General features: G+C 36.9%; 1 protein-coding gene across 1 annotated transcript; it reads left to right on the forward strand.

Moving 5' to 3' along the window:
• The first annotated feature begins 230 nt into the window (after positions 1-230).
• LOC127653017 (calponin-1-like) lies at positions 231-12,376 on the forward strand. The gene is made up of 7 exons (XM_052139501.1): positions 231-403; positions 4,485-4,606; positions 5,253-5,319; positions 5,868-6,005; positions 7,172-7,288; positions 9,120-9,266; positions 9,413-12,376. Exons 1-7 carry the CDS (start codon positions 344-346, stop codon positions 9,650-9,652), a joined length of 891 nt encoding a protein of 296 aa, XP_051995461.1. The 5' UTR covers positions 231-343; the 3' UTR covers positions 9,653-12,376.
• The last annotated feature ends 105 nt before the right edge of the window (positions 12,377-12,481 follow it).

The following is a 12,481-nucleotide window of genomic DNA, read 5'->3' on the forward strand; positions in this document are numbered from 1 at the left end:
GTTGGTTACCACTTGATATCCAGTGTAAAACTCAAGAGTCCTGAAACAAAGCTAGTAGAGCATCCCTAAAGCGCTTCAAGGTGGAAAAAGTGACATGGGACGGGTTTAATGCCAAGCCGGTGACATAATTTTTGCAGCACGGCGTGACGTCACTATTGGACGGCGGCCCCGGCCAATCAGCGCTCGCTCCGCACACGCGCAGATGGGAAGAGTTTTAAAAAGATTGGGAAAAGAAGTGTGATGTGACCCGAAGCATCCCACATGATCGGACAGTGGAACAGGAGAGTCCAAATCTAACATTACTCCTCTCCTTTCACTCAGAACATCTTTTTTTAATAGCACCATGTCAACGCATTTCAAGAGCGGACCTGCTTTCGGACTGTCTGCGGAGGTCAAGAGTAAGGTAGGCGTGTGTTTGTTTTGATTGACAGCTGTCAAAGACGCGCGCGGCAGGCACGTGCGCTCGTGCAGTCAGACATCTATTTTATATATTAATATTTTTATGTTAAGTTGAATATATAGTGAACATTCAAGGGATATGTAAAGGTGTAGGCGTTTACATCAACACAAAATATATAAATAGTGTAAATATATGCTTAAATTATAATTTATAATTAATATACAAGTAGCCTACATTCAACGAGTAAATCATAAAAATGTTTGGGAACACTGTGCAATAAGGTCCTATTTGTTAACTCTAGTAAATGCAAAAGGTATCATGAACTAACGATAAACAATATTTTTTTATTTTTATAATTTTTTTGTCTTGTTTAATGTAAATGTATTCTGTTCAATGTAAGTCCATGTTAGTTCAAAATGAATTGACTACTATAAACATATACAATTTTAATAATAAAAAAAATTAAAAAAAATACAAAATTGAGAATTTATTAAAAAATAAATTAGCTAAAAAAAAAATTAAAGCCTAAATATCTTATATTTTGCATTTTTGTTTTTTTGCATTTAGATATTTTATATTTTACATTGACTTTATTTTGTTTTAGAAGCAATGTAATTTTTTTAGGGGAAAATAAAAACATAATTTCTTATATATATATATATATATATATATATATATATATATATATATATATTTTTTTTTTTACAGGAAACAATAAAAAAATTCTAATCAATAATAAGATTTTTAGCAATACCTCTTTGCCCAAAGGTCTTACTTTCATTGATAGAAAAACATAATCGTATCTGGTAACCTTTGCATTTAAAAGGTCTAGAAATAGCACTTTAGCTTAGCATAAAGCTAAGTGTTCACATGACAATCTACACAAGCTTTCTGCTCCTCCAAACTTACTTTAAAACCCCACAAGGGTGCACACAACGACATGTTTTTCTGATCGTCTGTGGATTCTCTCTATTAAGCTCCCAAAGAGAAAGTTCCACAATGACGTCATATCCACCTTTTCACTCATAACAGTGCGAAAGTGCCGTTTAAATGTTACACATCATAAGAAATTGTTCCACCGCTGCTCAAACACACCTCGAATCGCATCATTTATCAGACGGATATTTGATTTCCAACTGCATAGACGAAATATTCAATGAAACAAAAGAGAATAAAAAGTAATCTCATCAGTGATGTATCTGTAACTGTAGTGGAATTCAGTGACATATGTAATCCTGTTACATGTAATCCATTACTCTCTGACCCTGCCCGTATAGTAAACATGAAATCACAATGAACAATACTGTTTCAGCACTTATAAATTAACATTAACTAAAATAAACAAATGCTGTAAACACACTTCATATCGTTCATTAGTTCATGATGCAATTGCTAATGTTAACAGGTACAAGTGTTACCAATTCTATAATGAGCAATAATAAAGTGCACGATTTGCCATTTTGCAGAATTGCTGATTAGAACTTTTATTATTGCATTGTTGCATCACACTTCCTGATCGCCACACATTTCTATATTTCCCCACCTTAAAAAAGTCTCCCATCCCTTAGTTTCAGATGATATTTCACATGTCATCGGTATTATGTGAGATGCATCATCCTGAGCTGTAGGTATGTGACTTTTGGTCCCCTTATAAGGAAGTATCGTGCTCGCTCACAATATCCAGGGAGAGCAGCTTGTTGTAAACTGTTTAGAATAAGGAGGAGCATTGTTGAACATCCCACCCTGAGAGAGACACTGATGCATGTCTTCAATGTGGACATCAGCTAAACATTTGTAGTCATTTCGAGCAGTACAGATACAGAAATACTAGAGGACGTTTTGTAGTAATGGCAGCAAATAGCATGTTTCTAGATTTCAGTGTTAAAATGTTCTCTCATGATATTCTGATTAAAGATTTCATATTCAAATCTAGGTGTAATAAACAATGTAAGCACTACAAATAAATGCGAATGCACCACATGCAGGTATTTTTAGCATAACCAGGGGTATAAAGGAATGTTATCATGGCCTGTGTGACAGAATTCCTGCTGTAAGAATCCGATGTTGGCTTGGACTTCCACTGAGGTCTGTTCCAGATGTCCAGAATGAGACAAAAACAATAAATCAGGCCCTTGAGCAGAATTCCTTGGAAGGCCATGAATCCTGCCGGTCTTAGCGTTCTTTTATTGGACACATTTAGCATGTGCTAAGTACATCACTTTCAGAGAGCCAACGGGAGTAAGAAAAAGAAATGGAGAGAATAAAAAAATCGGAATAAACAATTGATCCGTATGAGGAATGTCATGGAAGAGGGAGAGAGTGAGGGCCAACAATAACACTGATTTAAAGCTACAAGGTTTGTTTGGTTTCCACACCAGCACACCAAACTTGGGAGAAAAAGATTTCGCTCTCTCTACGTTTTGTCTTGCTCTTCCTTTATTAGAAATACACTTCAGGAGTGAACGATTACAATCTACTACGTAGCTGTTAAAAGTAACTATTTTGCCAATAGTGGAGACAGTATCCACGTTTTGCATGCAGGAATGTCGCCAGCATTATTTTTACAACTCACTCAACCCCAGCCAAAAGTGTTCATTCCGTTTATTTGAAGAATAGAGATCATGGGAAACATTATAACCAAATTATGCACATGCAAAAGTCTGTTTTATATTGTTGGTAGGTAATAAAATGTTTGATTGCTTGAACATTATATTAAATGGAAGTTCTGGGTTCATTACAAGCATTTGTGGCATCATTTCGACTTGTCCCTCGTTCATAAAGTGAGGCACTTACAATGGAAGTATAGCCAGAACACTAATGTATTAACATGATATTAGTGTGAAACATGTCTCACTAACCTTCTGTGTAAAGTTATATACAATATCACAACTTTGTTGTCATGACAATGTAATGCTGAAAACCCTGTAATCTTGTAAACACTGTAACACCAGTAAATCCCTGACTTTATTACACTGAAATCATGTTAACATGTATGATGTTTACGTCTTACGGCTATACTTACATGTTTTATGTTTATGGACTGGCCCCATTCACTTCCATTATAGTGTTTCATTTTTGCTTTTTTTTAATGAAAGAGGGATGAGTGTGGTAATCAACATTATACCACAAATTGTGTAGTCTGAATTTAAAAGGATAGTACACCCATAAATGAAAAATCTATCATCATTTAGTCACCCTCATGCCATCCCAGATGTGTATGACTTTCTTTCTTCTGCAGAACACAAATTAAGATTTTTAGTAGAATATTTCAGTTCTGTAGGTCCATACAATGAAAGTGAATGGTGACTAGAACTTTGAAGCTCCAAAAAGCACATAAAGGCAGCATAAAAGTTATTCATACGACTCCAGTGGTTTATTCCAAGTCTTCAGAAGTGATATGATAAGTATGGGTGAGAAACAGATCAATATTCAAAAGTCAAAATATGCATGAAGAATGTGAAAGTGAATTTTGAGATTCTTTTGCTCACAGACACCTATCATATCACTTCTAAAGACATTGATTTAACCACTGGAGTCTTACTTTTATGCAGCCTTTATGTGCTTTTTTGGAGCTTCAAAGTTCTGGTCACCATTCACTTGCATTGTATGGACCGACAAAGCTGAGATATTCTTCTAAAAATCTTAATTTGTTTTCTGCTGAAGAAAGAAAGTCGTACACATCTGGGACGGCATGAGGGTGAGTAAATGATGAGAGAATTTTCATTTTTGGGTTTACTGTCCCTTTAATTTTTGCTTTTTTAAATATATGAGGTATGAGTATAAATTATTTATTGTGGTCATCAACAGTATACCACAAATTGTGTTGACTGAGCTTAACATGTTTTAACCTGGAACCTTCCTTTTACTTCAGTTGTTTATTAGACTGTAACACTGCATTGCCTTTCACATGTTACTATTATAAAGTTATAATTAATTTATTTATTTTTCAAAACTTATAGGGGTAATGTTAATAGTTAGCATTGGGTTGCCATTAAAGTGAAATGAGGTGTCCAAATGTCCAAATTGTGGAACTAAATTAGATGGATATGATACAGTAGTGATACTTTGACCTTTTGACCTCCAGCTGGCCCACAAGTATGACCTTCAAAAGGAGGAGGAGTTAAGAATGTGGATTCATGAAGTCACAGGCCACAAACTCCCTGAGAACTTCATGGAGGGACTGAAAGACGGACTCGTCCTCTGCGAGTGAGTCATTCACTAATTCAAACTATTAAAAAAGGTGTATTTAAGGTAAACAGTGGCCTCAAAGTGTATTTAAACTCTTAAAGGGACAGTTCACTCAAAAATGAAAATTCTCTCATCATTTATTCACCCTCATGCCATCCCAGATGTGTTACTTACTTTCTTCTGCTGAACTGAAATGAAGATTTTTACAAGAATATTTCAGCTTTGTCGGTCCATACAATGCAAGTGAATGGTGACCAGAGCTTTGAAGCTCCAAAAAGCACATAAAGGCAGTATAAAAGTTATCCATACGACTCCAGTGGTTAAATCCATGTCTTCTGAAGTGATATGATAGGTGTGGGTGAGAAACAGATCGATATGTAAGTCCTTTTTTACTATAATTATCCTCTCTGCACAGTAGGTGGTGATATGCACGAACAAGGCGAATCACCAAAAGCAAAAGAAGAACTCTTTAAGTGAGAAGAGCACATAGGAGGGCTGCTCGAAAGTGGAGATTTATAGTTAAAAAAAATCCTTTAAGCCACATGTTATTGCACTATACTACCAAATATCAAACCAAGAGCATCTGCAAACAAATGATTGAGCAATTTTTCAATGACTTGTAATGTGGCACATACTTTCAATCATTCTTACACTTTGTGAACAGGCTGATCAACACCCTTCAGCCCGGCTCTGTGAGAAAGATCAACAATTCTCCTCAAAACTGGCATCAGGTGAGTGAAAATATCCCGATATAGATATAGATTTAAGAATGTAGTGCTGACAATGAGTAACAAATCTGTTCTAACAAACTTTGTATTTCTTCAGTGCTCTGGTTAAAGTTCAACAATCCCTTTAGGCGAACCACTCTAACTCCACATATAAACCAAAGTCATATTTACACCCTGACAGACTAAAACCCTGTCATTTAGTTTGGCATAGAGCACATTCAGACCATTGTTTAGGCTTCGTCTAAGAGTGAGAGCCTTCTGTGTTTGTAGCAAAGCACTTCTCAAGCTTTAAGTATAGAAATACACAAACATATTGGCATTGAATGCATCAAGATCTTTAGTTTTCCATTTTCAGAGCGAGCTCTTGGGAATTGTCTATTTGACAATAAAAATAAGTACTTTTTTTTTATACTTGTACTGAATGCATCATAAAATCTAATGCCCGCTGATCATCTGTTTCGGATATGGACGGGATCTCTGTTGCTGCACAATTGGTTTGGAATTGATTTTGTTTGTCAGTTACTTTCTTGGTTTGGTCTTGTGTTTTGCAGCTGGAAAACATTGGTAATTTTGTCCGAGCGATTCAAGAGTACGGAATGAAGCCACATGATATATTCGAGGCCAATGACCTGTTTGAGAACGTCAACCACACTCAGGTCCAGTCCACACTTATTACGCTGGCTGGGATGGTGAGTCAATCATAATGCATTTTAACCAACCTGTTTGCAGAGAATCACGTTACTATACCTACAAAACTATTTTATGTGGCTCATTGTATGTATCGCAGCAGTTTCCTGGCGAAATGAACACTAGACAACAATAATCACTTTTATTCACTTTCACACAAATCGAGTAAAACAGTAGATTATCAGTTCAAAATCACATTTCACCCTGCACCCTTTCTATCTTATTACATCTAAACACTTTTAACAGCACAAGACTTGTAAGGTGATACATTTTAATGTTTGCATTACATAAACGACTACATTTACGAGCTTCTTCAAGTGTGATCAAATAGCACGGTAGCTCAACTGATAGAGCGTTGCACTTATGATGCAATGGACCGGTGTATGAGTCCTGAAGAGCATGTGAGTTTAAATGAGAATTGGAAATGTAATTTGCTTTAATGACACTATTGGTTAGGTTTAAGGTTTAGGGTAGGGAAGTAAGTACGTTTTGTTGATAGAGTATGAACCCTAAAAACGTAATCTCCTCGGGAGAAAATTGTAATCGCTTATAGTGCCACACAGTGGACATTTCACCTCAGAACTGCCGCGATACGCGTAATGAACCACGTAATGTCATTTTTGCAAAAATGTCACCACAATCAAAATTTTTTTAATAGATCAGGCAGCTTTTAACACAGCAAGGACTCGCTTACAACTAAAAATTAAAGCTTAGTCTAGAACTATTCCTTACATTTACATTTACGCATTTGGCAGACACTTTTATCCAAAGTGACTTACAGTGCCCTTATTACAGGGACAATCCCCCCCGGAGCAACCTGGAGTTAAGTGCCTTACTCAAGGACACAATGGTGGTGACTGTGGGGATCAAACCAGCAACCTTCTGATTAACAGTTCAGTGCTTTAGCCCACTACGCCACCACCACTCCTTCTGCTTATCTGGCTTTTTGCGATATTCTCACCTTTTTCTCGAATATCAAAAAGTTCTTAACCACACAGCAAGGAGAACAAGATGCCTTAAAACAGAATGTGGCATATGATCTGTATGGCCCAATATTATAAATTGGTTTAAACTATTATAAGCTGCAAGTTTGAGCTCCTAAACAACCTTTTCTAATATGTAACATTCTTTTAAAATATTTTATGCATGCATTATATTTTAAATCCAGGCTAAATCTAAAGGTTTACACAGTAAATACGACATCGGAGTGAAATATGCTGAGAAACAACAGCGCAAATTTGCCCCTGAGAAACTAAAGGAAGGACGCAACATTATTGGTCTGCAGGTAAGTGCTGTTCCTTACTACAAGGCCATTACTTTCTGCATAGAAAGAAAACAAAGATGAATCTATGATTTAGCTGAAGAAGTTTTGATGGCATTGATAAGAGTGTTTTATGAATTCAATCAAAGTTTATTTTTATAGCACATTTAAAAACAACCAATTTTGACCAAAGTGCTGTACAAAACTGACCAACATGTATAAATAAAATAACACCATAAGATGATACTGCACAATATGTTACAATGACTCATAAGCAAGGGAGAACAGGTTAGACTTAAAAAGATCTAAGGTTGGGCAAGATCGAATCAATAGCGGCAAAGCATTCCAGAAGCGAGGCCCCATGACCGAAAAAGAACGATCGCCTATAGTTTTAAGACAAGTCCTTGGAACACACAACAGCAGACACCGAGACGATCTTAAAGATCTTGGAGTCTAATATTGGTGGAGAAGTTCAGAAATATTAAGTGGTGCCAGCCCATGTAGGCCCTTATATACCAACAATAAAACCTTAAACTGAATCCTGTATGAGACAGTTAACAGTGCAAAGAAGCCAAGACCGGAGAAACACTGTCATATTTCCTAGTTCCCGTCAGGAGCCTTGCAGCTGCATTTTGCAAAGTCTGAAGATGAGATAGTGATGCTTGAGATACACCTAAATACAGTGCATTACAATAATCAAGTCTAGAAGAGATAAAAGTATGGATTACAATCTCCAGATCCTTTAAAGACAAAAAAGGCTTTAATTTTGACATTTGCCGGAGAAATAAACACCTCTAACCACTGCCTCTATTTGTTTATAACATTTTAATTGAGAGTCAAAGATGACACCAAAGTTGCGTGCTTCTGTATGAAGATTAGAGACCAAAGGCAGATTTCAAAAGGCAGATAGCACTTAATATCATCTGCATAACAATGATCGATTTTGTAATTCCAAAAGATAGGCTGTATATGTATAACGAGAACAAGAGTGGTCCCAATATCAAGCCCTGAGGTACTCCACAGGTGATGATGGAAGAAGAGGCAGAAGAATGATTCCCAATCTCAGCAGAAAATGTTCTCCCCTTAAGATAAGATGAGACCCAATCAAGGGCAGTGTCTTGAAGGCCCACCCAATTTCTTAACCGGTCTAAAAGAATATCGTGATCAATGGTGTCAAAGGCTGCGCTGAGATCCAGGAGAATTAGAAAGGCACTTTTACCTCATCAACCGCCAGCAACAGACCATTTGGCACTTTGATAAAAGCAGACTCTGTGCTATGTTTGACTTTAAAACCCAACTTATATTGATCTAAAATACAATTTCTCAATTTTGTTTAAAGCTCTTTTAAAAAGTTACTTAAATTTGATGTCAAAATCCTTATAATTTGTCACATTGCACCCTGGAAATTTAAATAAATTCAGTAAAAAAGTGGAAAGTGCATGACACCCCCAAAACCTTACCTAGATCGGGGCGTCCCTCCAAACTAGATGAGTGTGTGAGGAGGATATTAATCAGGGAAGCTATTAAGAGGCCAAAGGCAACTTTGAAAGATTTACAAGCCCTTATGTATGAAGTTGATCAGTCTGATCGGCTCTTGATGAAAATCTGTGGCCTTTCAGCATGACAATGACCCTAAACACACCACAAAAAAACACACACACAAAAACAACAGTGGCTTAAGGATAGGATGGTCAATGTCTTTAAGTGAGCCAAATCAGAGCCAACTAAATCCAATAGAAAACCTGTGGATGGACTTGAAGCAGTCCATCGCCATTTCAGCTGTAAGACAAAAAAAGTGACCATTCAACTATGTATATTTTTACTGTTGATTATTTCGTCACATGTGTATTTTTAGATGGGAACCAATAAGTTTGCCAGTCAAAAGGGAATGACATCATATGGCACACGCCGACACCTCTATGATCCCAAGACAGCGATGGAAAATCCTCTGGATCAATCAACAATCAGCCTGCAAATGGGCACCAACAAAGGAGCCAATCAGGTACTTTAAAAGAGATACAACGAGGAACATTACCGTTTTACACATATGCTCATACAGTTTCACTACAGGTTTTCCATCACACTGTTGATGATATTACCCACATGCCCAAGAAGTCTCTTAGTTATTTTTCTTTTTTTGCCCCATAGTCTGGCATGACGGCCCCAGGTACCAAGCGGCAGATCTTCGATAAGAAGCTGGACATGGAGATGTGCGACACATCTACTGTCTCACTGCAGATGGGCACCAACAAGGTGGCATCCCAGACTGGCATGACGGTGTACGGGCTGCCCCGCCAAGTGTATGACAGGAAGTACTGCTCCAGTCCCAATGACCTCATCGACAACGGGCAGGACTCAGAGATGGATGGATATCAGTATTCCGACTAAGAGGAATAGACAGCTGGCACTGCACTGCTTTTTAAAAAATATTCACCTGCACTATTTCTGATATTCCAAATTTATGGTGACCAATAGGATCAGCTTGAACTTTTTTACCAACATCACTGCCACCAATCAAAGCGGAATACTTCCGTGACTGACCGTTCGTAGAAAAATGAAAATGTGAGGAATTTCAGGCAATTTTGCTTTTTGTTTTGAAACACATGCTCTTTTAGCTTCACTTATATAGCTTTACTTCAAATGTTTGGTCCAATTTTCTTGTGTATAAAAAAACATTTCAAATGAGATTTGTCTTTATGATGCCTCATAGTTTTATATAATATAGGTGGATTTGGTCACGCCAGCAGCTGTTATGGTGCATAGTGTCTGATCTGTTCAATGAAGCTCTTTTGATTGGATGAGGAAGTGCCCAGAAGACACCAGTGCTACTGCCCAATCAAACCAAAAGATTTGTAAAGAAGAACTGCCTTAATGAACTTTACTGTGTCTGTCTGATTTTAACAAAGTTTCCATTATTTCAGTGAGTTACTCACGTCATGAAGTGATCCAACCAAGGAGGACACTGGAACAACATATCACTGGAGCACATTTACTTGCACGTTCTTTTACAGATGTTGCTTAATAAGCAGACAACGAATTTATCAAGTAAATGCATTAACTGGCTTTCCTTTATCGGTGTATGGTCATAAACCACTTAAGAATGAATCCATGGACACAGAGTGTTTACATGTACGTTCTTACACCGATTATGCTTAATAAACTGACACCATGCACATGCAAGGCTTTTACTGATCAGTATTAAGTCTCAAACAGCTTAAGAATAAACCAGTCGACAAAGCACGTGTACATGCACGCCAATACGCGGATAACTCCCAAAAATGTGCTTATTTAAAAATCCGACAAAGCAAAAAATCAGCGTTTAATGACATTTGAAATAAACATGTTATTCTCTGCTTTTGACATCAAACCGTGAGGCATGCGCACAACACTTGCGCACATTGGATGAGGTGGTAAGAATGCCGGTAAAGGTCACATGCAATGCAAAATCAGTGTAATGGGTAAAAATACACCCTTGTCGACTGGTTTATTCTTACGCCGATTATGATCTTAAACCGATAAAGAAACTGTGTTTACATAACTACACACATTGTTGGCTTATTAAACATAATTGCTGGAAGAACTTGCATGTAAACATGCTCACCAGTAGATTTTTGCCAATATCCGTGATTTCGCATTGCATGTAAACACTTTAATCGCCGTTCCGATGTACGCACGTGTTGTGCACGTGCCTCGTGACATGACGTCAAAAGCTAAATGTCACATAAACGCTATGTCGGATTTTTAAAATAAGCCGATTTTTTTGGGGGTTATCTGCAAATTGAGCGCTTTTATATGCACACCAATACGCTGATAACAAAACACGAATCCGACAACGCAAGAAAACCGTGTTTGTAATCAGGCTATTTATTCCTTCTGACGTCAAAACGTAAACAGTCATGCGCACAACACTTGCGTTTATTGGACAAGCCGGGGAAAACGCCGGGAAAAGCGTTTAAATGCGAAATCGGGGTAATGGGCAAATCCATTTTTGGACACATTGTTGAATTTAAAAGTATAATCAGTTTATGAATGTGCGTGTAAAAGTGCTTGTCAAAGTCCAAACCCTTACCATTAATTACCTGTCAAAACAAAGATGATAAGGTAGCCCAAGCGCTTTAGCTAAAACCTAACCCTAAAATCTGATTGGTTGAATGTTTTTCCAGGACTAATAAAGATGTTTTAAGTCACATTACGCTTTAGGAATTGCAAGTTAAGTGCATGTCTTCCAGTACTTACATCAGGCTATAAATGGCCACTATGGGTATTTTCACTGAACTATATGCCCAGTTTCTACACTTGAGTGCAATTGAATTAGCCTACTACTTACTGGGAGAAACTGTTCCTCAAAATATATGATTGATGCCTCTATTAGTGAGGTCAATTAGAAGACTTTCTAAATACATTTCAGGAGGACATTGTCTCAGTTACAAAATGAATCTGATGTATTTTAGAGAAAAACATTAAATCTGCTATGTTAAAGCTAGTCACTATGATTGGTTGCTGAGAGGCAGTGTTTGATTACCAAAATATTCTTTGAAAAATCATGTTAACAGCCAACTGAGCTAAAAGTCAAAAGCAAATTTAAGAGGAACGATTGCCACACACTAAGCTTATATGCTCATAAATCAAACAATTATTTAATAAACTTGCATGCATGCAAGCATGACTGGTCTTTAGCTTTCCAAACTTAACACCTATAAATTAAATGACGAATCAAGAAGGAATATAATAATGCAAAAGCACAGCACATAAAGGAAGTGTAAATCAGGCTGGTTGTGGGCAAGAGTGCAGAGTCCTCTAGTGGCTGTATATGAGAAGATAGGTTGAATGTGCATCCTCATTTGTGACTTAATATTTTGTTTAGAATTTCTTTTTAAAATATGGCTAGATTTGGTAGACTTTAATATATTATTGACATATGAAAATTGTCTTTGTTTTGTATTGATGCTGATATCAACAAAATGCAAGATCGTACAAGTCAACCTTGCTTTTGCTTCCCAGAGAGATTTATTTTGTGTGTCCCTCTGGCATCAATGCTAAAAAAGTGTATTATAATTTATAAGGCTTTACAAAAATGGCTCAGCATATGTGAAAAACTAATAAATCACTATTTTCACATTTCTTGTGTGTGTATGTGTGTAATATATATATATATATAATGGTGAATGGTGCCTCAAACCCCACTGTGACTTTGTTAGATCTTAGCCAAGACTGAGC

Source organism: Xyrauchen texanus, chromosome 12, assembly GCF_025860055.1.
Source record: "Xyrauchen texanus isolate HMW12.3.18 chromosome 12, RBS_HiC_50CHRs, whole genome shotgun sequence".
Lineage (NCBI taxonomy): Eukaryota > Metazoa > Chordata > Actinopteri > Cypriniformes > Catostomidae > Xyrauchen > Xyrauchen texanus.